At 42.9% G+C, this 26,617-nt stretch overlaps 1 protein-coding gene across 1 annotated transcript in view; it reads left to right on the top strand.

Annotated features, from left to right (window-relative positions):
* The window catches only part of LOC144678928 (secernin-1-like), a 152,787-nt gene that overhangs the window by 124,076 nt on the left and 2,094 nt on the right, over nucleotides 1-26,617 (top strand). The window contains exons 4-8 of the mRNA XM_078539029.1: nucleotides 773-975; nucleotides 4,347-4,550; nucleotides 5,684-5,840; nucleotides 10,547-10,727; nucleotides 25,121-25,280. Of these exons, the coding sequence (XP_078395155.1) occupies nucleotides 773-975; nucleotides 4,347-4,550; nucleotides 5,684-5,840; nucleotides 10,547-10,727; nucleotides 25,121-25,279 (904 nt within the window). The 3' untranslated portion in view covers nucleotide 25,280. The remainder of the gene's footprint in view (nucleotides 1-772; nucleotides 976-4,346; nucleotides 4,551-5,683; nucleotides 5,841-10,546; nucleotides 10,728-25,120; nucleotides 25,281-26,617) is intronic.

Raw genomic sequence — 26,617 nt, 5'->3', positions numbered from 1 at the left:
ATTTCAACCCCATCGTTGATCATAGCCTCCGCAGTGGGCATTCCAGTAAAAACCAAGCCTGTTGTCTATGTGGGGTTAGGACATGCAGGTATGCCTCTCCCCTCCTTTTAATTACTGCTGCCTCTGGTTATTTGTCACTTTCTCCTGCTTTCAATGTCCTACATAAGGACAGCATCCGAAAACCTTGTTTTTGTTTTGGATTTCCAGCATCCGCAGTAGTTTTTTGTTTTTATTACTTTACCCCTTGTTGTTTAATTCCCTTATTCCTCCTGGCATAAGCTGCATTAAATGCATTTGAATTTAGCAGAAACCTATCATTTCCTGGTGGATATATTAGTATATATGTATCCAATAAAAGCACCTGATATTGATTCACAGATTATTTTATAATGCCTGTTTGTTGCATTAATAAATTTCATAAGCCTTTGATGTATATCATTTATTCATAAAACAAATATGTTTTAACTTGGGCAAAGTACATTAGTACACTACTCTTTCACTCTGAGTAGAAAAATATCTAAAGGCTCTGACATACTAAATCTTATAAACTTGCAGTTTGTGTTTTCTTTTTTGAAACACTAGTTTCAAAGCTGCAAACTAATTTTCAAGGCCTGCTTTGGTTATCACACAATTGAGCACAGTAAATTAAAAAACAGCACTTCTGTAACTTGTGCCTTCATAGAATGAAAGCTATTCCTAGTACATGTGTGTTGCAATAGCTCTGAGCAAGTGTCAAGCCTGTTCTTTCTTTGTGTGTTTGGATTTTTCTCAGACTTGGTTTAGAAAGAGGCACTACAGCAAAAGAGTCCTTAGATATTATAGTGTCCCTTTTAGAAGAACATGGACAAGGTGGCAATAATTTTGAAGATGGAGCTACACTCCACGCATTCCACAGTACGTTTCTCATTGTGGACAGAACAGAAGCCTGGGTCTTGGAAACGGTTGACAAATATTGGGCTGCTGAGAAAATCAAAGGTTGGTAGTTTTCATATGGATTAATGACTGACATTGTGTAAGGACAACAGTGGTGTGATCCATGTGGTTCATTTTCCGTTTACCATTGCGTGCTTGGCAGACATGTTGAGCAGAAAAAATCGCTAAGAGATGGTTCAATCATGACATTTCAATTGAATGTAAGCGTAGTAGACCACAATACTTGGAAGCAAAACAGTATTTCCTAAATTTGCCAGTTGTTGAGTAGATTGCACAACTCATTAGTATAATACTCATAACCTCGAACAAGTACAGCATTTATTATGTTATCAGTTCCATTTTTTCATCAAGACAGTTACATTCTGAGTTCCAGAGCCGTAAGCACATGACCTCCATCTGCCCTGATTTTTTTGTCTTGTATCTTGGATCAGTTTTGCCTTGTATCAACACTCGTGAAGGAGACAGACACGCTCTCCACAGATCGGTGGAATATTTTTATTATGCTGATAGTTGGAAACTTACCAATAGCAGTATGTTTCTCAAATGGCATTTTCATCATTTGAGTCCATCGAGGTACCCATTGTCAGATAAATATGATTGATTGAAATTGAGTCTTTCCTTTAATAGCACCATCATTTTAAAACATTCATTAACAGGCTTAATGTGGTGACCTTTTAAGAATGATTATCCTGTAGCAAAGTGGATATCTTAAAAGTGTGCCTACACCACACCTTCAGCATCAGCAAGAAGTGATTTTCACATTGTGCCAATGCTAAAATAATACATATCTGGAGTCTGGGCCCTGGAAGAGAGAACTTGATATGGTATGCCATGCAATTGTAGCCAAATGTCAAAGTTGGTATAAAAGTACTCAGGTAGTCTGATGCTTGGTTGAAACTTGAACTACATCTACCAGTCTCATTTCATTAGCTGCAGTCTAAACGCACTTTGCATTTCCAGTCTAAATTATGATACACTATTAATGACATGATTTATAAAGTTGGATGTGGTTATTTCCGTGGATGTTTGTCCTTTTTTTCTGCATCAGTTGCAACAGATTTTGCTTTTGAATTGATTTGAGGTGTGAACCATGTTGATATTTATTTCCAACAGAAGTTGGTAAATAGCAAATGGAAGTAGGAGCTCTGCCTCTTTTTACTTTCCAGCTGAACCATATAGGACCTTAATCATTGTACACAGATTTAAGGTCATAGGCAGAGTAAGAGGGGAGTTGAGGGTTTTTAAAAAATTGTTAACACCCTGTTGTAATGATCTGGAAGTTTCATAAGGATTTGGATATTTATTTATAAAGGAAATATTTTCAGGGTTATGGGGAAAGAGTAGAGGAGTGGAACTAATTGGCAAGCTCTTTAAGAGCCAATGCAGATAAGATGGGTCGAACGGCTTCCTCCTGTGCTGCGAGATTTATGTTAGAGCATAAGAAATAGGAGCAGGAGTAGGCCACGGCCTCTCAAGTCTGCTTCGCCATTTAATATGATTATGGCTGATCCTTGAACGCAACTCCACTTCCTGCCCAATCCCTATGTGACTTGAGTCTCATAAGAATCCAAAAACCTATTGATCTCAACCTTTGAAAATACTCAACAACTGAGCATTCACTAGCCTATGCGTAGAGAATTCCAATGATTTGCAACTCTCTTGAGTGAAGAAATTTTTCTTCATCTCAATTCAAAATTCAAAAGGGTCATCACCTTATCTGAGAATATGCCTCCTAGTTCTAGGCTCTCCTGCCAAAGGAAACAGTCTCTCAGTGTCTACCCCGTCAAGCCTTATCAGAACCTTGTATATTTCACTCAGATCACTTATCATTCTTCTAAATTCTGAAGGTTTGACCCATTCAACTCAATCTCCCCTCTTAGGTTAACTGTCTCATCCCAGGAATCAACCTAGTGAACCTTTGATGCATCTTATGACTCTTTTCAAAGGCAATTCTATCCTTCCTTGGGTATGGAGACCAAAACTGTGCACATTAAAGTACTCCATTAAAGGCCAACATATTATTTCCCTTCCTGATTGCTTGCTTTAGCTGCATGTTAACTTCGTGTTTTGTGTACAAAGACACCCAAATCCTCTAAACAACGGCACTTAATAGGTTATAGCCATTTATAAAGTATTCTGATTTTCTCTTCTATCTACCAAAGTGAATTGCCTCACATTTCCTTACATTATACTCTATCTGCCACCTTAACCAATCCATATCCCTATGCAAACTCCCTGGGCCAGATTTTCTGACCAGCTGTAGCCAGTAACAGGGCCAGACAGGCATTAAAAATAGTGCCATCAGCCTGCGTATGGATTTCCCAGCTCCATCCCACCCACAGGTCATTTTCCCGGAGATGGGACGCGTGTAGCAAGTAGCTGATTAAATCACTTAAAGCTTATGGAAGGAGGCCAACTGGGATTTTCCAGTTGGCCGCCAGGTTCCCACAGGCAGCGGGGGCCAGTTTAACTACCTGAAGGCGACCACCTGGCGGCAGACCTCCCTGGGGGTCAGCGCTTAGAGGCTCTCTTTGCCTGCCTGGGTGCAGCAGCAGCTACAGGTCCTCCTGTAGAGGGTTTAACCACCACAGCGGTGGCCTGGCTGAAAAACCATTTATTTTCAATTTAAAAAAAGTTGAAGAGAACGCACCTCCATTTTAAAGCACTCTCTCTAACTTAACTGCCATGACATCCTGCTGATGCTTGGAAGCTGGAGGGTCTCTGGCCCTGCTCGGGCTTCTAGAGCCCACCTACCATCCTTAATTGGACAGCAACCTCACCCTCTGGCTATTAATTTTCTGCTCCAGTGAAAATCACGAGTGACTGCTTCCCTCACAATGCTGGCTTCTGACCCCCATTTGAGTCTAATGGTGGTGTTCAGAAGCCCACAGAAAAGTCCTGCTCCTTATGTGCTCAGAGCTTACTTTCCCACCTAATTTTGTATGGTCGGCAATCTTGGATACATTATACATTACATACCCAGACCCTTCACCTGAATCATTAAAATAGCTTTCAAATTGCTGAGGCCCCAGCACTGATCCTTGTGGTGACCCACTTGTAACAAGCTGCCAAACTGAAAATTATTCCTACTCTCTGTTTTCTGATTAGCCAATCCTATATCCATGCTGATACATTACCCCCATAATTCTGATCCTGATCCTCCTGGATAAGATTGACCAATATAGACTGGAATTGAGCCCAAGACATTCTTATTCTCTGCTCAATGTATAAACACCCATAAAAACTGGGACGTGTTATATAACAAGTTCATATAAACAGTAAAAAATAAATATGGGGCAGTTTAAAGCGACTTTAAAAATTCACAATATGTGCTAACTATTCTTGTTACAAAAACTTGCCATTAATATAAAGTTTTTGAAATTAATTAATTCAGATATCTGTTTTGTTCATAGAGGGCTTGAGGAGCATCTATAACCGATTGTCTATAACCACCAACATTGATGCAGAACACCCAGAACTTAGACATTATGCCCAAAGTCAGGGCTGGTGGAATGGAGAGGAAGAATTCAACTTTAGTGCAGTGTTCTCAGCACCAGGGGGAGATGAGGCTTTGGATCACCACTGTGCTGGCAAAGAACTTCTACTGGAACATGCAGGTGAGAGCCTTGTGATGGGGCTTGTAGCATTGGGAACTATTTTTTTAGTGTAGCATGGTTTACATTCCAAGAGGTAGTAAAATCTTACAAAAGATTAAAGTAGCTGGGTTGTAGATTGTTAGATAGAGGCGATACATCTGAGTTGTGCATTATTTAAAAAAGCAATAGAATGTTGAAGGGTGTTCAACTTATGAGCGTAGTGTCATAACTAAATTACATTGATGCGAAGTAATTCTCTTACACTTGGTCCATAGTGTTGAGCAGCCCTGAACATCCATTTTATACAGACAAGAGGAGGAAACCATGCAATTGAGACAAATCAAACAGCATTTCTGCAAATGCTACTATGGTGGAGAATTAGTACCTCACTCCTATTTTTGAACCTTGTTTTCTGCAACAAAAACTATTGTCATACCAGTTACTGCAGAGCCTTTAAACCCCACAGCAGTATTCTATTTCCTGTTGCCATTCAGAGACATTTTTGACACCTGGAGCTCACCTAAAATACTATGAGGCCAACTTTCAAAATGAGTGTGGGATCAACACTGCTTTTCTTCTGACTAGGCTCGCAACAGGTGAAGTAGTTGAAAAGAAAAACCCAGTGAGGTGTGTAACAATCATTTTGCTACTGCCTATTTTCAGCCACCGCTGAAAGTGGAAACCTACCTCATGGCATATATGTTGTTATCACCATCATTGGATCAAAATTCTAGAACTCCCTACCGAACAGCACCAATGGACTGCAAATGTTCAAGGAGGCAGCCCACTACCACCTTCTCGAGGGCAATTAATGCTGGAATGCCCACATTGTGTGAATAGATTTTTTAAAAACTGCAGTGAAACTAATTTTTTTCTTACATCCTCTGATCAGAACAACAGAATGTGTACTCAGTGGTTCAAAGACAAATATTATGTCAAGTATAATATAATGATTCATATGGGGTAATTTTCCACGCTTCTAAACATAGAAAATCTGCCCTATGGGGCTAATATTTTGTATAGTTATGTATTAACACAGGATATTAATGACTTTGTGATATTAGCAGAGATTGTAAATTTCTAATAATATAGGAATTGTTAAGTGATAATGATTGTTACAGCTCACTATCAGTTTCTGAATACCCCATCACTAGGAAATATTACTATGCAAACGATGATCGATGTGCTGCGTGACAAGGACAACATGGATCTGGATTCTTACCTTATCACAGGGAGCATGGTGTCCATCCTGCCTCAGAGCATCAGCTCACCTTGTATCCACTTCTTCACGGCCACTCCTGACCCCACAAGGTCTGTTCTATATTATCAAGTCATTGGTTGGGCTTGAGTGAAGGGTAATAGATATAACCAAAATACTTTATTCCACTTGTGCACTTCTTCATCTGGAAAAATAAACTGTGTAAGTATTAGGCCCCTTCAATGGCTCAACATTGAGAGGCTGAGCCACACAGACAAAAAAAATCCCAAGTTTGTTAGCCTTGTTTTTAGTCGGGTAAAGATGTCAGGAGCTCTGATTGGTCTCACATCCTTGGATCAGGGAGGGGGAAGTTAGCCAGGATTCCGGTTATTGAATACAATTCCCTCCTGTAACTGTTGCAAGGTTGGAATCAGGATGGATTAGGTGCAAAGGCTGTGAATAATCAGCCAACTGACACTGCTCAGACTGGTGTGAATAGTGTCTGCTTGACAAGGTACTGGTGGGACACCAGTGGAACCTTACTGCAGAAACAAATCATTACCTGAAGGAAAAGAGAAGGGGAGAAAGAAATATAAAAGTCATTGTGAACTCCACAAAAACAAGGCTACCAGCAAGATGGAAAAGGAAAAATGTATGTAAGGAGGAAATGATCTGTAAATTTCTGTCTTTGCTTCTGTCTGTGGTATTTGGATACTTAAATGCACATTCGGGCCTGGATTTTCATCTTTGAGGTGGGTAGCGGGAGTTGGGAAAATTCCTGGCTTGGCCTGCCCGCTTTGTGAGTGAGTACCTGCAAAGGTGGGATCTTCATTGCTGGGGAGGCAGGTGCAGCTGGAGTCGGGCCAGCGACCCGGGAAGAAATTTAAAGGCAGCCACAGGGGCTGCCAGGTACAGAGGTGAGCTGTTTAAAAAGCCTGCCTCGATGCTGTGGGACTTTGTCCTAGGTATAATAAAAACACAAAGGCCGTCCAGCCCTCACTCACATCCCCACATCCTCTAAACACTTCCCATGCCCCATCTATGCCACATCATGTCCTCCCACCCACCCCCATGGCTCTTCAAGCCTCTTATGCCAAGCTACAGCATTCCATGCCCATAGACCCACTGTGCACTGTCAAGAACCAATGAACCCTTTAGTAGCAGTATGATGTGTTTAAAAATTAAGTTTAAAAAAGGTAATTCATTCATATCTTTCTCCAATGTTGAAAAAAGTTATTTCATGACAATTTAATAAAAGTATCAATAATCTAGACACTTTATCAATAACAAAAACCACAAACACTTGAAATCAGCTAACATTGTATAAACAAATATTGTGAAATTGATAATAGAGATCAGACAGCCTGAGCTGTCAAACAATATTTTCTCTGGGATGCAGGTGTTCCAATACTTTAATGGTTGCCTAGGCTCTCAGACAAGCCTCATTATGTATCTTTTGTGGCTCTCAAACTGTAACTTCACACACCATTTCTGTGTTTTCACATAGGGGTTGCGTTTGCAGTTTGCCAGCCCCGCTGGAGTGTGTGATCAGTGTGGGTGTGGAGGTGAGCTGGTTACAAGACCCACCTCGATTCTCCAACACAGTATCTCAGCTCCTAACAGTGTATAAAGGCCCCCTAAACCTCACCCTTCACCTTCCACCCATTGCCCGTGCCACCTCAGATCACCCATGCCAGCTCAGATCATCCATGCCATCTCCATGCCTCCCATCTATTCTCCGTAGCCACTCATCCAGTGGCTCCATAGCCACTCACCCAATATGCACTATCTACAATCCTCAGATTCAACGCAATATCAATGGAAAATATTTTACATTTCTTGGGAGATAGAAATAAATCTTTCACCATCTAATAAAGGCCTCCATATCATTGATTCTGAGAAAAAGAAATACATTCTGCCATGCGAATAGAAAGTTGTAACACTTGTAATCCTATTAACTTGTGTCAACAAATCAGAAACCACTTCAAATAGACCATCTGTTTTTGCAACTTCTTGAAACTGTCATTCGTTCTCAGATAAATGGGGTGCATACTGTGATGAAACCCATCAGCACTTGAAATTCACCCAAGCATTGATAATGGCCACAGCTGTCCAAACAATAGACTACTCTCTGGGAAGGAAAGAAAAGTAGGGCCAGCATCTTCCGGTCGGCGAGCGGGGGCGGGCCCTGCTCGCCAATGCGTAAAATGACGCGGGGATACATCGAGCGGGCATCCCGACTTCACCCCGCGTCATTTAGATTTTCAGCTATGCATGCGCCAAACTGTCAACGGCTTATTAAGGTCATTAAAAAACTAATTAACCTGATTGATGCACCTGTCTGTCCAACCTTAAGGTTGGCAGGCAGGCCGGGAACCCAGGCGGGCCTCGGAAAAAGCATGAAACCTCATCCACGGGCAGGACGAGGTTTCATGAGGGTATTTAAATTTTTATCAAATGCTTTTATAAAAGTTATGGACTTGTCCCAACTCATGTGACAGTGTCACATGAGGGGACATGTCAGGGAAATTTTCTTATTACCTTTATTTCAACTTTTGAATTGGAGCCAATCTTCCTGAGGCAGCACTTTGCCTCAGGGAGAACTGTGTACCCTTTCGCACTCCTGGCTGAGGGAATCCCTGGCGGACGTCACGCTGGGCGGACTTTAATTGTCCCACCCACGTAAAATGGCAGTGCGCCCCCGACCGCCCACTCTCATACTCCCCCCCGCCCAACAGGGGGAAAGTGTTACCCTAGGTGCTCGTTTCAATATCAAAGCAGAGTGCCTGTCAATCAATGCAAGTGAGCAGGTGGTTAGATTTTTTCAAGTTTCAAAACCAGATATTTTTTACTAACCAAACCTATTTAAATCACAGTTTTGTAGCATTTTGCATTGCATTATGGTGCTTTCTCCATTGGAAAATCATTGTAATACATGTGAACAAATACACAAGGCTGGTCAAAGTAAGTGTCAATTTACTTTAAGGACAGAACCCTGTGATGCATCACTGCATCAAAAGCACACCTGTGTTTACAATACGGCACCTAATAGAGACATTTGAAAGTGTGAGAACGCTTTACACTTATCTTTCAGAATGTTCCAGACTCCTCAGTTGGCTTTCCATTTTCTTCACAAACTCAAACCTGGTGTGCTTTTAATGGGCTTCCAAAACTCCACACCACCAGACAAAGTGATGTGTGGGGGGAAATCTGATTTTCGTTCCCCATTTTAAATGGGAACCCGACCTCGGCAGGGGTGTGTGTGGGTTTTACACTCTAGGCATGCCTGATCCGTGAAAAGACTAGAGGAAAATGGGGCAGGGTCGGGAACATGAAGGAAAATCGGATTTCCTCCAAAAAAAAACTAAGCTTGGCCATTCGCGTACTGAAACACGCCTCTACACACAGACAAAAATCCAGCCCACTATGTCAAGATCTTCTGCTGTGTGCCTCATCTTTTTGTTCCATAATCTACAGTATTAGAGGTTCAACATGTCACACCCATGTACCTTCCATCTATTTATTTATTGATTCAGATTCTCAGACACTGGAAATGTTTGGCTAGGATTTCATTGTTGGAGTATGCACTTCTCCAATTAGAGTCTTTAGCCCTCACAGTAAAATTCTAATGCTTCATACCAGCATAAATAGGTATTCCAGTATTTAATAGATAAAACAGCTGTTCAAAGTCAGGCCCAGCAGAAAATATAAAGAACTCAGAATTGCAGAACAGTTCCGCCGCCGCCTCCCCCCCGCCCCCCCCACCCCCTACCCCCTCATTTGAGATTGATAAAATTATGGTGATAGTCATGGTCCTTAACATTTCTACAGATCTTTAGATCTGTCAGTGAAATGTTTAAAAGCCACATTGAATTGTTATTTGGTATTTGCACAATATTTTGGCTTTGCTACGCTATTCCAGATTGACCAACATACTTTTTCTCTTATGTGTAACTAATTGTACTATATTTTGGATCTTCTATTGAGCAAATCAGAAAAATGTCTATTTTCTGCCTTTGTCATCACTTCCCTAAATTCCAAAGCTAACATTGTTCTAAGATGTTGGGCTGCATTTTGTTATTAAATGGACTTCAACAAATTTTTGTGAAGGGAATATGAAGAGATGTAAAATCAGTCTTCTGCCTGGCTATCCAGAAAGCTAGGATCGTCTGTTAACTAAGTTAACCTGTGTGAAGACAGACTGATGAAGTACAGTTTAGCTTCTCAGTTTTGAGGGAAGAGAAGATAACTAATTGTGTCTGTAAGATGAACAAATGCTGTTTTTAAATTATAATACCTTCAAATGTGCTCTTCAGGTAGATGTCTGATGATTCCCTGGAGCTAAACCGGTGCAGAAGGAAATATTTAATGTTTACATTTCATGGTACCAATGATGCCACACTTTGTTGACCATGTGAAAATTGTGTTCCAAACCCATGAATACTCCAGCAATGTAACTTTTACATTGCTACTTCTCCCAGTTTTAGGAAAGATTGGTATGCAGAAACTTTTAAAATGAGCAATTCCTTTGGGCAAAATTACATATGCAGTTATTCCAGTTTTGGCACCAGTATTCAGAATGCACCTTCCATTGTAAAAAGATAATTTTAGAGCACCATAAACCTTAGTACGTTGCTGAAGGAGTTCCCTGCAATTTAAAAATGCCATTAATGTGATAACTAAAACAGAATCCTTCACTTGTATCTCTCTCTCACACACACACACACACACACACACTTCCTAGAGTTGTATAGTGGACTGAAGGAGATCCTTGGACTATTAATTTTTTTAAAAACCCTCTAATTTGTTTGCTTCTCAGGTCCATCTTCAAACCCTTCATCTTTGTAGATAATGTCAAGCCAGTTCCGAAAACACAATCTCCAAGCTTTGGTGATGAGGACCCAGCAAAGCAGCAGCCTAGTTTCCAGAACAGACCTGACCGTAGACATGAGCTGTATCAGGCACATGAGTGTGCCAGATCAGTTATGAAAACTGAAGAGGTAGGAGGTTTCCTGTTGTCATTTATGCCATACTGTTTCTGCCAGACACTGAAACTTCTAGCATTTCCCCAAATTTTATTTTGATCAGATTTAAACTAGATTTTTCAATGATTTTTAAGTATTGCTTAAACAAAGGCACCCAATAATGTTCATGATGAACATTTACACTGAGCGATGGGTTATGGAGGATTAGATAGTTGCTTCTAGCCACAGATCAATATTTTCCTCTGGAATGTTCTTTGCTGAAATTATATTTTTGATTAACAATATTATGGACTTATTTTGTTTGACATTATCTTTCAGCTTTAGATATGGCCTTTAACAATGATTTCAAATAAAACCTTCCATTTCACCAGCTGCGCATGAAAGAAAGGATATCTAATTGTTCAATCTTCTATTCTCTTGCTTTGCTTTATTTCTCCAAGTTGGGCCTGATGGACACAGTGTTTTAGTTCTGTGGTACAACAAATTGAGAATACAATAAACAAAGCTTTTGATGCTCATGAATATATCACAGTCTTCTGAAACTAATAATGCAATTTGCAATTATTTCTTGAATGACAACAGGTTCGTTGATTCGACTGTAATGCAGTCACAACTAATTAAATGCTTCTAACTAGAACAAATAGAAACATTTGCACAAGATTTCTTGGTGTAGGTTTTAAGTCCCCTGCCCCCAAATCTCAAAACATTCGACTTGCCTTTTCTTCTGTCAACTGGCAGCATCTTCCAAGCTTTATACAGTGATTGAGTAAACCACGTAGAACAGGAAGGTCCAGTGTTTGATCTCTGGTCCATGCAATTATCTAATGTTGATCTGGATGGTGGTAGGGGTTTCTGCAGTTGATCCGGATGGTGGTAGGGGTTTCTGCAGTTGATCTGGATGATGGTAGAGGTTTCTGCAGTTGATCTGGATGGTGGTAGAGGTTTCTGCAGTTGATCTGGATGGTGGAAGGGGTTTCTGCAGTTGATCTGGATGGTGGTAGAGGTTTCTGCAGTTGATCTGGATGATGGTAGAGGTTTCTGCAGTTGATCTGGATGGTGGTAGAGGTTTCTGCAGTTGATCTGGATGATGGTAGAGGTTTCTGCAGTTGATCTGGATGGTGGTAGAGGTTTCTGCAGTTGATCTGGATAGTGGAAGGGCTTTCTGCAACTGATCTGGATGGTGGTAGGGGTATTTGCAGTTGATCTGGATGGTGGTAGAGGTTTCTGCAGTTGATCTGGATGGTGGTAGAGGTTTCTGCAGTTGATCTGGATGGTGGTAGAGGTTTCTGCAGTTGATCTTGATGGTGGAAGGGGTTTCTGAAGCTGATCTGGATGGTGGTAGGGGTATTTGCAGTTGATCTGGATGATGGTAGGGGTTTCTGTAGTTGATCTGGATGGTGGCAGGGGAGGACCAGAGATGAGTGTTCCTCCCGTTCATACATGAAAATATATGGAGACATTACTGTTTGACCAAGGTGATGAGAGCCATGTGCAGAACGCCTCACGCAGACACTTTTCCACTTGTGCCCACTATCCTTGGAACTCTATAGAAAGACCATTGCCTCGGGAGTTGGAAGAACAACAGCATGATCCCTTGTCGGCCATGACCATTCACACAGGAGGAATAAGTTTAGGAGCTGCGAGTTGGATGCCCTCCACCAGCCATGCTCCTTGGAGGCATCCACCTCCCTCCCTCCCTTCATCCCTGCCTCTGACTATAGCCTATCACAAATGGCATAGAATGAATGGCAGCTCCACATCTTGGTGGGATCTTGATGTTATGAAACACCTGAGTTGGGAACAAACCTGCTGGAGTGTGGGATTCACCATAGAAAGGAGAACAGAAGTGAGCATCTTTGACATCCAGTTGCTTCATAATTATTAGAGTGTCCCTTTAGATGGGCACTTTTGCTGACCGTTAACTCCACCCACCCGAAAAGACCCTCCTCCAACTTGGAAGAATCACACATATAGAAAAACTGTGTTGTCAAGAACAGCCTTGAGAAATGGTGTGCGTAACATTTCAGACTTGCTCCACCACCTTCTACCCTCCCCTGTCACCCACCAACTACCCCCCACCATCGTAGACCCACCCAATATCACTATTCCTCTCCATTCTTGAACTTTCCCCCATTACCCTGGACCCAATTACGATCCACCTCCAAATGCCTTTCCTTCCCTCAGAGCCCACACCTCTGCCCACCCTGACCCTGCCCCCTCTGGATATCTGAGCCACCTGACTTGCTGTTCTCTGTGACCCAACCGATGAGGCCTTCACCTTCCAGATTCTCACCCTGGACCTGCAACCCTACCACATCCCACTAACCCCCCCACCCCCTCACCTGACTGTGACTGTTCCCCCCCAGTACCCTGACTCCATCCAGGACCCCACTGCTGACACCACCACCTACTCCACCCTCTAAAACACTTCGCACTCACAACACCCCTTCGCCGGACACACTCCTTCCATACCCCACTTCTCCAGACACTCTCCCTCTCCTCCGGTCCAGCTTCCCCGAACAATCTTCCCCGTACCCCGGTCACTCTTTCCCCTCCTTCCCTGGACACACTATTTCTGTCCCCCCTTCCCCGGACACATTATTTCTGCCCCCCACCCCCTCCCCGGACAAACTATTCCCCCCTTCCCAAACACACTCTTTCCCCCCACCCTCCCCCCAATTTCTCCGGACACTCTTTCCCCCAACCCCCCCCCCCCCCCCCCCCCCCCCAACTCTTCCCCAGACATTCGCCCCCATTTTCCCGTAAGCCTGCCTCCCCTGTCCAGCCTTGGTGCAGCTTGTGAAACAAGCACCCAAAATCTCGTAGCACCCTTCTTAAAGATAGTCAAAAGCAGCATCTACATACCTCGAGATGAAGTGAAGCTTCACGCGCCGCTTATGTACAGTTGGGAAATAGACCATTCTAATAATCCACTGGAGGGGCACTTAATGTGGAGGGGGAACATAATGCCGGTGAGTTGACCTTTTAATGAGTGTTCATGGGATACAAATGTGATTCCCGACATAGATCAGCAGGAAACTTGAGCCACCTTTAAGCTGCCATCAATGTCGGGAGAACACAATTCCAAACTAATTTCCCACCAGTGTGAAAGAAACTTTTGCCATCATGCCAATTTAATGCCCCTGCCCACCAGTACTCCCACCACTGGCAGGAAGACAAAATTCCACCCATTATTCCTTCTCCTCCTAAAGTGATGTATTATTAAATGAAATAAAAAGACATGCACTTATATAGCGCTTTTCATGGCCTCTATACATTTCAAAGTACTTTTGAAGCATAGTCATTTTTTATGTAGGAAACATGCAGCCAATCTGCACACAGCAACCTCCCACTAACAGTAGTGTGGTAATAATTAGATAATCTCATGATGCTGAATGAGTGAGAAATATTGGCTAGGATACCAGGGATAACTCGCAATCTTTGGAATAGTGCCATGGGATCTTTTATATCAATTTGCAAAATCAAATAGGGCCGCCTTTTACATCTCATTCAAAGATGTTGGGGGAATATTTGGATAAGGCTGGAAAATTGGTTTGGGGGATTGCGATCTGCTGCCTGCTAACTTAAATAATTGTGGTGCACAGCCCAGCGTGAAGCACACTGCTGAGTATCTGCACGCCTCAGCAGGGGGCCCAAGCTTCTGGGAGGCTAACACCATTTTAAGCCAGCCTGTATCTCTTAAAGATGAGAGGCAGTGGATGCTAGAACTGTTTAAAGACAAGTCTCTGAGCTAAAAGAAGAGTGCAAATGGCCAGAGAGCATGCTTCAAGGCTCTGTGATTCAGCACTGGAGGACTTGATGTAGGGGTAGACAGGAGGAGAGAGACCCTCTTCCCATAAGGACCAGGAGGCCCTCCTGACAGACACTAAAAAGGCAGTCGAAACAGGTAATTGGGCAGTCACTGCCAGTAATCTAGTCCCAGGACCTGAATACAGTGCAGAAAGAAGTTTAATTACTTCACATAAGTGATAAAGATCATTGAATGCATCTTCAAATGAACCACCAGCCTGTCACACTGTTCCATTCAACATCACTCATCTACCAATAATCTCAATCAAGTACCGCTTGAACCTAACATAGTTTCATTTCATGCTCGCACACTTAGCTGCAGAAAGCGTCATACCCACATCTCTCAGCTTGCACACACTACCAACTATTCAACTATGACAGGTGAAGGACCCAAACACATTGTACCACACTCACTGATACACCTCTTCTCTTGCAGGACTCCACAACTAAAGGCAGCAGTACCTAACTGGCAGGGAGCAGGCATGCTGCGTGACCTCATCCCAATGGAGGAGATGGTGTTCTCCATGGGCAGGCTTTTCCGATCCTGTTAAGGCCATTAAAAAACTAATTAACCTGATTGATGGACCTGCCTGTCCAACCTTAAGGTTGGCGGGTAGACCGGGAGCCCAGGGGCGGGCCTCGGAAAAAGCATGAAACCTCATCCACAGGCGGGATGAGATTTCATGAGGGTATTTAAATTTTTAAGAAAGTTTCAATAAAACTTATGGATATGTCCCAACTCATGAGACAGTGTCACATGAGGGGACATTGCAGGGAAAAATTTTAAACATGTTTATTAAAAGTTTTAAATTGGAGCCGATCTCCCTGAGGCAGCACTTTGTCTCAGGGAGATCTGTGCGCTCTTTCGTGTGCATGCGTGAAAGAACGCACTCCCAACTGAGGGAATCCCACCCCCCACCACCCGCACAGGGAGCACATAGCACTTCCTGGTGGATGTCACGCTGGGCGGGCCTTAATTGGTCTGCCCACTTAAAATGGCTGTGCCTCCCCTACCGGGAGCGCCAATCGGAAGTCTGCCAGCCAGTGCCCGCTCCTGCACTTCCTTCCTGATGGGGGGAAAATGTTGCCCCATGATTCGAGAGGCCGGGAAACCATTGAAGGTGACGGTAAGTTCCCACCTAAACCAATTTCTCACATCCCACTGTCTCTTCTGAGTTGCAAGTTGTGGATGATGTAAGCATACACCTCTTACTTTCTCTTGCTTTCTTCATCACAACTCTCCCACTGTGATATTGTCCTTTCAGAAACCCTAGAACTGCACCCCAGTCAAGTACCAATGTGAGAGTATGAAGTGGAAGAGGAGAAGAAACACTGTCACTCAATCTCACACTCGTACCAGCTCAGATACTGGCATTATGTGAGCTTTAGATGGGAGCAGTGTGGCATGAGTAACCTGAAGCCAGGGCAGCAGGGAAAGGATAGCAGAGATACTAGCTTCCTGGAGAATGAGACTGCACATGAGATCTGCGGCAAAGGACTCGCATGAGTACTTCTATTGGTGGAGGCGCACAGAGAAAGGCTAATGAACATGCACACACAAATGCTTGGTGTGTTGGCAGGCCTGCCAGTGAGCCGGCGGTCAGTGTCAAAGATCATGGAACTGACTGGCTCTAACTTGGCACAGGACTTTGCACAGAACTTGGAGCCCATCCTTTCTAGCTTGGAAGTGGTGGCCAACTCCATGAAAACACTTACAGACCCAGACTTACAGCACAGTAGGTGCCTGATGGCCAATGTCTCGGCTTCCTTTGCAGCACAAGCAGAAACCAGCCAACATCTTAAGTGTTGCAACGAAAACTCAAACTGAGGTCATAAAATCTCAGCTTGCTGCCATACAGGCTTAGTCTGTTGCCAACATATTTGCAGATACCAATACTGAAAGGAACTTTCAGGATCTTGCAGCTGTCCAGTAATTTGAGGATTGCTGAGGTGTCACCCCATGGGAGTATCAGTGGCTCTTTGAAGCAAACCTGCTGTCCTATCTCAGGATGACAGCCTTCATGCTCCCACCATTGCTACTTTGCTAGTGCCTTTGCTGTCAGATAGTCAGCCAGCCCAGATTGCTGATGCTGATGCTGAGATGGGGCAGTTCGAAGCAAAGCCTTCTAGGTCCGGACCTGCTCAAGGGTGTCCTGCAAGGACATCTTCAGTCTTTCCCACTGAAAGTCAACAGCCCTCCGCCAGCACTGAAGGCATATTTGAGGACAATGGGGGAATGCAACCTGAGCAAAGAGGATTAGCAAAGAGTAACTATGAACAATGGTTATGCATTTGGCTGAAAGCAAATAAGACAGGAGGTGAGGAAAAGTAAATGTTTTCCTCACTGTAATGGCACCAGCTGCTTTTGAGGTAATGTCTGATTAATGTTGTCTAGAGACTAGGTGCATTCAAATATCTAGTGAAGGTTGAAGAGAGACTCCGTAAGTGTCATGTAGATCATTTGCTTGAAAAAGAAAATTTGACAAAGGAAGAGCATGATCAACTGCCTATTGTCCAAATTCTCCCTACAGTCCAAAGTGAAAGTCAAAAAGAAACTGAAAGTTTGCTGATCTCACAGAATATACTGATAGAGCAAAGCAATCCATGTCACAGTTCCAATCATTAAGTGGAGTTAGTAGTCAAAATCAAAATTCAGGTTTGACACAGTCAGAGATATTGAGAGAGCCAGAGTCAAGCTAATGGAAATGGAAGGAGACACCCAGACAGAAAGAGAAAGAAGCCGGGTAGGTTAATTGAGAGTATCTAGGAAATAAGTTATTTTCTTTGGGGAGGCAGTGCTGTAGTGGTAATATCGCTGGGCTAGTAATCCAGAGGCCCAGGTGAATGCTCTGGGGATAAAAGCAAAATACTACGGATGCTGGAAATCTGAAATAAAAAGCTGGTGGAATTTAAATTCAATTAATAAAGTTGGAATCAAAAGCTAGTGTAATGGTGACCACGAAACCATTGTTGATTGTCATAAAAATCCATCTGGTTCACTAATGCCCTTTAGGGAAGAAAGTCTGGTCTGGTCTATATGTGATTCCAGACCCACAGCAATATGGTTGAGTCTTAATTGCCCTCTGAAATGGCCTAGCAAGCTACTCAGTTGTATTAAACTGCTGCAAAGTCTAAAAGGAATGAAACCAGATGGACCACCCAGAACCAGAAACAACAATGGCACACCCAGCCCTGTCAACCCTGCAAAGTCCTCCTTCCTAATCACGGGGCTTGTGCCAAAATTGGGAGAGCTGTCCCAGAGACTAGTCAAGCAAAAACCTGACACAGCCATACTCATGGAATCATGCCTTACAGACAAAGTCCCAGACACCACCATTACCATCCCTGGGTATGCCCTGTCTGACAGATGCACCAGTGGTGGCATTAAAGTGGTATACATTCAAGAGGGTCTTGCTCTTGGGAGTCCTCAACATCGACTCTTTACCCCATTGAAGTCTCATGGCATCAGGTCAAACATGAGCAAGAAAACCGCCTGTTGGTCATTGCCTACCTTGCCCCTCAGCTGATGAATCAGTACTCTTCCACGTGGAGGAAGGACTCAGGGGGGCAATGACACAGAATGTACTCTGGGTGGGGAACTTCAATGTCCATCTGCAAGAGGGGCTCAGTCGCACCACTACTGACCAAGCTGGCTGAGTCCCAGACTGGGTCTGCAGCAGGTTGTGAGGGAATCAACAAGAGGGAAAAACCTACTTGACCTCAACTTTACCAATCTACCTGTCTCAGATGTTTCTGCCCTTGACAGTATTGGTAGGAGTGACCACCACATAGTCCTTGTGGAGGTGATGTCCCATTTTCACACAGCGGATACTCTCCATCATGTTGTGTGGCACTACCACCATGCTAAATGGGATAGATTTCGAACAGACTGGCAACTCAAAACCAGGCATCCATGAGGCACTGTGGGCCACCAGCAGCAGGAGAATTGTACTCAACCACAATCTGTAACCTCATTCTAGTATATCCCCCACCCTACCATTACCATCAAGCCAGGGTTCAACCCTGGTTCATACCCAGGAGGGCATGCCAGGAGCAGCACCAGGCATACCTAAAAGTGAAGTGTCAACCTGGTGAAGCTACAACGCAGGACTACTTGCATACCAAACAGCAGAAGCAGCATGCGATAGTCAGAGCTAAGCAATCCCATAACTAATGGATCAGATCTAAGCTCTGCAGTCCTGCCACATCCAGTCGTGAATGCTGGTGGACAATTAAACAACTAAATGGAAGAGGGGGCTTCACAAATACCCCCATCCTCAATGTTGGGGGAGTCCAGCACATCAGTGCAAAAGACAAGGCTGAAGCATTTGCAACCACCTTCAGCCAGAAGTGCCGAGTGGATGATCCATCTTGGCCTCTTCCGGAGGTTCCCAGCACCACAGGTGCCAGTCTTCAGCCAATTCAATTCACTCTATGTGATATCAAGAAACGGCTGAAGGCACTGGATACTGCAAAGGCTGCGGGCCCTGACAGTATTCTGGCAATAGTACTGAAGACTTGTGCTCCAGAACTAGCCATGCCCCTAACCAAGCTGTTCCAGTACATCTACAACACTGGCATCTACCCGGCAATGTGGAGAATTGTATGTTCTGGACACAAAAGGCAGGACAAATCCAACCTGGCCTATCCCATCCCATCAGTCTACTATTCATTATGAGTAAAATGATAGAAGGCACCATTGACAGTGCTATCAAGCGACACTTACTCAGCAATAACCTGCTCACTGACACTCAGTTTGTGTTCTGCGCAGGCCACTCAGATCCTGATCTTATTACAGCCTTGGTCCAAACATGGACAAAAGAGTTGCATTCAAGAGATCGCATAAGAGTGACTGCCCTGAACATCAAGGCTGCATTTGACCAAGTGTGGCATCAAGGAGCCCTAGGAAAACTGGAGTCAATGGGAATCGGTGGAGGGAACTCTCTGCTGGTTGGAGTCATAACTAGCACAAAGATAGTTGTGGTTGCTGGAGGCCAATCAACTCAGTCCCAGGACATCGCTGCAGGTGTTTCTCAGGGTCGTGTCCTAGGCCAACCATCTTCAGTTGTTTCACTGGTGACCTTCCCTCCATCATAAGGTCAGAGTGGGCATGTTAACTGATGATTGCACAATGTCCTGCACCATTCACGACTCCACAGATACCGAAGCAGACCATGTCCGTATGCAGCAAGACCTGCACAATAAGATTCATGCCACAAAAGAGCCAGGCGACCGTCTCCAATAAGAGAGAACCTAGCCAACTCCCCTTAACATTCAATGGCATTATTATCGCTGAATCCCCCACTGTCAACATCTTGTGGGGGGTTACCATTAACCAGGAACAACTGCACTAGCCATATAAATTTGTGGCTACAAGAGCAGGTCAGAGGCTGGGAATTCTGCGGAGAGTAATTCACCTCCTGACTCCCCAAAGCCTGTCCATCATCTACAAGGCAGAAGTCAAAGTGTGATGGAATACTGTCCACTTGCCTGGATGAGTGCAGCTCCCACAACACTCAAGAAGCTCAACACCATCCAGGACAAAGCAGCCTGCTTGATTGGCACCCCGTCCACAAATATTCACTCCCTCCACCACTGATGCACAGTGGCAGCAGTGTGTACCATCTACAAGATGCTCTGCAGAAATTCACCATGGCTCCTTAAACAGCTACTCCCAAACCCACAACCTCTGCCATCTAGAAGGACAAGGACAGCAAACATATGGGAACACCACCACCTGCAAGTTCCCCCCAAGTCACTCACCTTCCTGACTTGGAACTATATTGCCATTCCTTAACTGGCACTGGATCAAAATCTTGGAACATCATCCCTAACAGCACTACAGGTGTACCTACACCACATGGATTGCAGCAGTTCAGGAAGGCAGCTCACCACCACCTTCTCAAGGGCAATTAGGGATGGGCAATAAATACTGGCCTAGCCAATGATGCCTACATCTCTTTAACTAATAAAAAAAATTACTACTTGTCAAATTATATTTTTGTTAAACACCTACTGGTGTTAAGAAGAAACTTTTTTTTTTACACGTACCGGTTACTCTGTTAGTATCGGTCATATCCGTTTCGGTTGTGACTATAGTAAAAACAAGTATGTGACCCAACCTGATAAATTTTCAGGTATGTTGGTTTAGTCATTTTATATTCTGGGGGTTTTACATTGTAATGTATGAGTTTTTAGGAGGGAGAGTGTAGGATATTGCAAGAAATGACATTTTGTTACATTGCCCTCCTTTGGGGTGGTATAAATAAGGTTAGTCCAATAACGGCTGCCTGCGGCTGAGTTACTCAATGCAATACACAACAATGACTGCTGCCGGGGTGGCATCCACCAGCGTGATATGCTAAGCATGGTCACTAACTGCACATTCAGCGACTTGTAATTTTTGCAGTTGGAATACATTTAGATGCAGTGTCTGCAAAGCCACATGTGTGCACTTGGCGGCACTTTGCACCAAAGGGAAGCTCATTACCCCGGAAAAGCCACATGCATGTTCCGCCTGCTTCTCTTAGGTCAGAAACAACACAATAAACTTTCCTATCCTGACATAAAAAATGTCTGTCACCTCTCTTATGCAGCAAAGATGGCGAATTGGGGGGATGTTACAGATCTCGCCTGCTCCAGTCTGACCATGGTCACCTTTGCAGCCACTGGCAGCACCATCCTTGCCCTGCCCTTAGGTTGTATGTCTGCCTGCAATAGATGACAGAGTTCTGAGAGCACCTGCTTATTAAAACACGTATGATGCAGATATTACCTCTGGCTTAGGCTGAGATAAGAGAATTGCTCCTGGAAGACCATAGGTGGTTAAGGCCTTCTGCTGCAAGCCCTCCTCCTCCTCCCCCTCTGCAGGCAGCTTGTTGTCTTCTGTGCTGCCTCTGCTTGAACTCCCTGTCATGCTGTAAGTAAAAGGGGATTGCAAATAAAGTATCCATGACTGGGAACAAGTCATCTAACCAGAACCCTTGAAGTCAGAACAAAGGCCTTCTCCATTCACAATCCTTGTCGATATCACCAACTTAAAACATCTCTGGAAACCACCAAACACTTAAACAAATTCATCAGAACCAGAAGAAACTAATCAGCAGCTAATCTGTAAGTGGCTGATTACCCTTTGGTGGCTGGTCCTTCCTGTTGCTGAACACATGTTCAGCTATACACATATATAAGAGAGTGTTAACTGGAGTGTCGCAAATGTCAGCGCTCGCATCAAATCTGCATTACATGCCGATTGAAATCAGTCTGATGATTCTGCATACGTCTGGTGCACACTCCTAAAGCTCAAGCTAATGCACTCACCAAGTATGTGTTCATCACGAGCCATACCAGATATTTGCATGTGCAATGCAGAGACCATTTTCATATCAAAATGGCACCCACAATGCCAAAACTACAGGTGATCAGAGCCCAATTTTCCGGCATTATATTCACTGGCTTTACAGGTGCCAGGGGGCCGTTTAGCTCACTTGGCTAGACACGAGCATGTGACTCAAAATGAATCCCAACAGTATGGGGTTAGATCCTTGTTCTGGTTGAAGTAGACTTGGAGCCTGTCTTCTCACCCTGCCCCATAGTAAAATCAAGGCACAAGCTGTAGGTCAGCAACCCTCAAATATTAGAGGATGCTTCCTAGAGAAAAAGGTGATACGGGAGCCATCACATAGCTTTGAAAGAGTAATTTCTATTGCTACTGTATTTTGGTCTGCAGAAAGACAATAGTTTAAGCTCACCTTAATGATTAGAAATTTAGTTTTCTAAAAATACAAAAAATCAAGGCAATCGCTATCTCTATTTAGTAAATTAAATTGTCTCAGTGAAGAACAATGAAAAATGTCATATTCAGATTCATGTATTAATGTGCAGTTACTATACACTTAAAAATGCATGCAAAAATACCACTTCTGTCTGTTGAAGAGTTTCGAGTAAAATCTTTACACTCAACATGAGAAAATGAGCTAGCTGTTTTCAACTATAAGCAGCGAAAAGCACTTTTATATGTGATTGCTCTCAGTACTGTAACCTAGATTAGTGATCTGTGCAGAGGCTTGGGAATATGATTCTATCACCAAGGGGACCAGTGCAAGCTGAGGAGTCAGACAATGTGACTGAAATCTTAAAGACTTGGCAACCTGATGATGATTTGTATCATGCACATCATAGTGTATGATAAATCTGTTTCAAGAGACATTATTTATTATAACAATATCACCGTGACTAGGCTTTTCACTTTGTCAGCAGTCAGGGTAATTGTCATTGCGAGATTTCGGCTTGCTGGATACAAATTCCTGATGCAAACAACTTGCATAAAGCTTGTGTAAAAGAAAAAATGCTTCACTAAGTGGAAACGGAGCTGGAAAAGCACCAGAAGAAAATTGGAAGTGGTTAGGGTGGGGGGGTGGGTGATTGAGAGAACAAAAGCCTGGTCAAAGAAGTATTTTTAGGAGGCTTCTGAAGAAAGACAAGTTGTAAAGAGAGTTTCAAGTAGGCAGGGGTCTGATAGTAGAGTGACATGTTGGACGGGGTTGGCGAAGGGTGGGTGGGGAACAGAAGTAATCTGGTATTAAAGGAGTGTAGTATGTTAGGGACTTAATAAGGAAGAGGATCTTGACTTGGCTAGGATAGGGTGAAGGTTTTTTAAGATCTTGTACAGCAAAAGACACAGGCTGCAGAGCTCTGTATCACCTGTTAGCGTTTGGGTGGATTGAATAAGAACCTAGAAGCACAGTTTGTTTTGAATCGAGTATAAGTTGTGAAATTAATAACCGACGTATAAAAATGACTACAACAGCTGGCGTCATGAAAAATTGCACAAATGTCCTATCATATCTACCAGCTCAACCCTGCTCATTTGTATAAAAATGAGTACAATCAAGAGGGTGACACAGCAGCAGTGCAGTGGGCAATAACCACGGTCCTGCCAGTGATACACCCCCCCATTCAAAGAGCAAATTTAAAAGCAGTGGGAGTCACCAGATGGCAATCAGAAGCAAGAACTTTGGGAGATTTATTTTTCCTTTCACTAACTTGGTGGCACTAAGGCCACTGAACTGTCCTTAAGCATTACTCCCACTGAGATCGGCTAACTTGGCAAGCACCAATCCTGGACCTCCTTGGTCTGTGGATAAGCTCATTGAACCATTAAGGAAGCTGTTCATACACCATTACAGAAGATAGTAATTGGAAATACATTTTGGAAGAACAGGGAAATCAAATACACATTAAATCGTAAGATTTTACTAGCCATGTTTTAATGAACAGTGTAGGAAAGCATGCCACGAGCACTACGAAGCATACCTACAAATGAGGTGCCAAACTGGTGAAGCTAAAACAGCTGCAGAAGCAGCATGCTATAAACAGAATCCACAACCAATGGATCAAATCAAGGCTCTGAAGTCCTGCCACACCTAGTCATGAATGGTGAATGATAATTAAACAGCTAACCAGAGCAGGAGGCTCCACAAATATCCTTATCCTCAATGATGGTGGAACCCATCACATCAGTGCAACCAGCTTCAGCCAGGAGTGCTGAATGGATGATCCATCTCAACTCTTCCCTAGATTCCCAACATCACAAATGCCAGTCTTCAGCTGAATTCATTTAATTCGCTCCATATGATATCCAGAAAAGGCACTGGAAATGGGACCTGACAACACCCTAACTGTAGTTCTGAAGACATGCTCCAGAACTAGCCGCGCCCCAAGCCAAACCGTTCCAGTACAACTACAAGACTGGAATCTACCTGACGATGTAGAAAATTTCCCAATTCTATCCTGTCCATAAAATGCAGGGCAAATCCAATGCTGCAATTACTGTCCCATCAGTCTCCTCTCAATCATCAAAGCAAAATGATGAAAGGTGTTGTTGACTGTGCTATTCAGTGACACCTTCTCACCATTAACCTGCCCTGGATTCAACCAGAGCTACTCTACTCCAGATCTCATTACAGCCTTGATACAAATATGAACAAAAAGAGCTAAATTGCAGAGGCAAAGCCAGGACTGCCCTTCACATCAAGGCAGCATTTGACAGAGAGTGGCATCAAGGAGCCAGAGCAAAATTTGAAGTCAGTGGGAATCAGGGGAAAAACTCCCCATTGGCTGGAGTCATACTTAGCACAAAGGAAGATGGTTGTGGTTGTTGGAGGCCAATCACCTCAGCCCCAGGACATCACTGCAGGAGTTCCTCAGGGTAGTGTCCTAGGCCCAACCATCTTCAGCTGCATCATCAATGACCTTCCCTTCAACATAGGGTCAAAAGTAGTGGAGCATTCAATGATGTTAACAAAATCAAAAGAAGGGACTCAAACATTTTTGCACCTGTTAATGGCTCTGGATACCTGTTGTTCACAAGAATGAATAATGAGCTTTTTCTCTGTGAAGAAGCACATTTTGCTCCAGCTCATTAGTTCCATGATATTTGTAATTCTGATTTACAATGATCTAATTGGAATTATGTGATATCCATCTTTTCCAAATATTGTGAAGTATGGTTTCACTTTGGTTTAGTGAAACCACTATATTCTGTTCATGTTGGCTTATTAAATAAATAACATTTTCAAAATAACAATTTGTCTCTATAGGACCCTGGTCAGAAGCTTTGGCAAACCATGCTGGATCTGGAGAATCAAGGTCTGGAAGCCATGCAGGATATCTTGAAGTGTGAAGGACCTGTTGACCCTTCAGAAGTGGCGGACCTCTTTTATGATTGTGTGGACACTGAAATAAAATTTTACAAGTGACGTATGTGCAAGCTTCTTGTTTTATGGTAACAAGCAAAAATTAGTTATTAGACTAAGGCACCAAATGTGCTTCAAAATTGATTTATAAAGATGAGTATAGCTAATATTTTCAAGCACAAGACTAATGTATCCTTTAAGCGACCAATCAGAGAGGAAGAACTATAAAGTAGAGGTTAGAGAAAACTGTTGAAATATTAAATGTTTTCTAAAAGTATTTCAAACAGGATAATAAAATAACATGTTTATCAAATTCTGTAACATATCTTGTATCCTGGAGGATTTTTATGTGTTTACAGCAAAGGTACTTCCTCAATTATGGGAACTTTAGTCAAACAAATTCTTGGGCTACAACAACAAAAGCAAAATACTATAGATGCTAGAAATCTGAAATAAAAACAGAAAATACTAGAAATTCTCAGCAGGTCAGACAGCATCTGTGGAGAGAAACAGAGTTAATGAAGCTCTGATGAAAGGTCACCGACCTGAAACGTTAACTCTTGTTTCTCTCCACAGATGCTGTTTGACCTGCTTTGTCCAGCATTTTCTATTCAAATTTCCAATTTCAAATTCCTGGGGATTTGGTTTTATATTTTCCCTATCTTAATGTAGCTGTGAGCAAATTCATTTTTGTTTTCAGGTTAAAAATGTATTAATGTTAGTAATTGGAAAACTGAATGTAATTGGGTTCACTCATCAAAACTACTAATTTTTTCTTTGCAAAATTCTTCAAATCATGCTTACAGCTATTTTTACAAAGTATAATGCTGAAAGGAGTTAGTATGCATCAGTGGCTGCATCCCAGCACCCTTTTCCTTCATGAAGCTACATATGACTGTATATAACTAAAGATGTGCTCTACATTCAAAGTTGTCCATTTGTACAAAGAGATGAAGGACTACCTTCACCAGTCAAGGATAGTAATAGGGCATCACACCAGGACTCCAATATTCTGATCTTGAGGCTTCCAAATTCTATCACGGTTAACTTTAATTTTTGCATTAAACTTCTGGGGATAATTTCCAGCTTTATTCATATTTGGTCCTAAAATGTTCAAGACATATGGCCACAAGGCAAACTCAGATTTCTTCAAAATAACCCAAGTATGACCATGAGGCATAAGTGACAATTAACGAAAAGTAAATTTTCAACAGTTATGAAGAAAATGTCTACTACAAGAGCAACAAGTGTTTAGATAAATATAACAAAATACTCAACTGAAAATATTGGGGTTGTTCAAAACACAATTGGATGCCAACACTGGAGAATTATTGCACTAGAGGGATGACCCTCAATGGACTTTCCATATCCCTACTTTTATTATGTTTTTTCTTTATTTTG

Source organism: Cetorhinus maximus, chromosome 3, assembly GCF_964194155.1.
Source record: "Cetorhinus maximus chromosome 3, sCetMax3.hap1.1, whole genome shotgun sequence".
Taxonomy (NCBI): Eukaryota; Metazoa; Chordata; class Chondrichthyes; order Lamniformes; family Cetorhinidae; genus Cetorhinus; species Cetorhinus maximus.
This window is presented reverse-complemented; position numbering and strand designations above follow the sequence as displayed.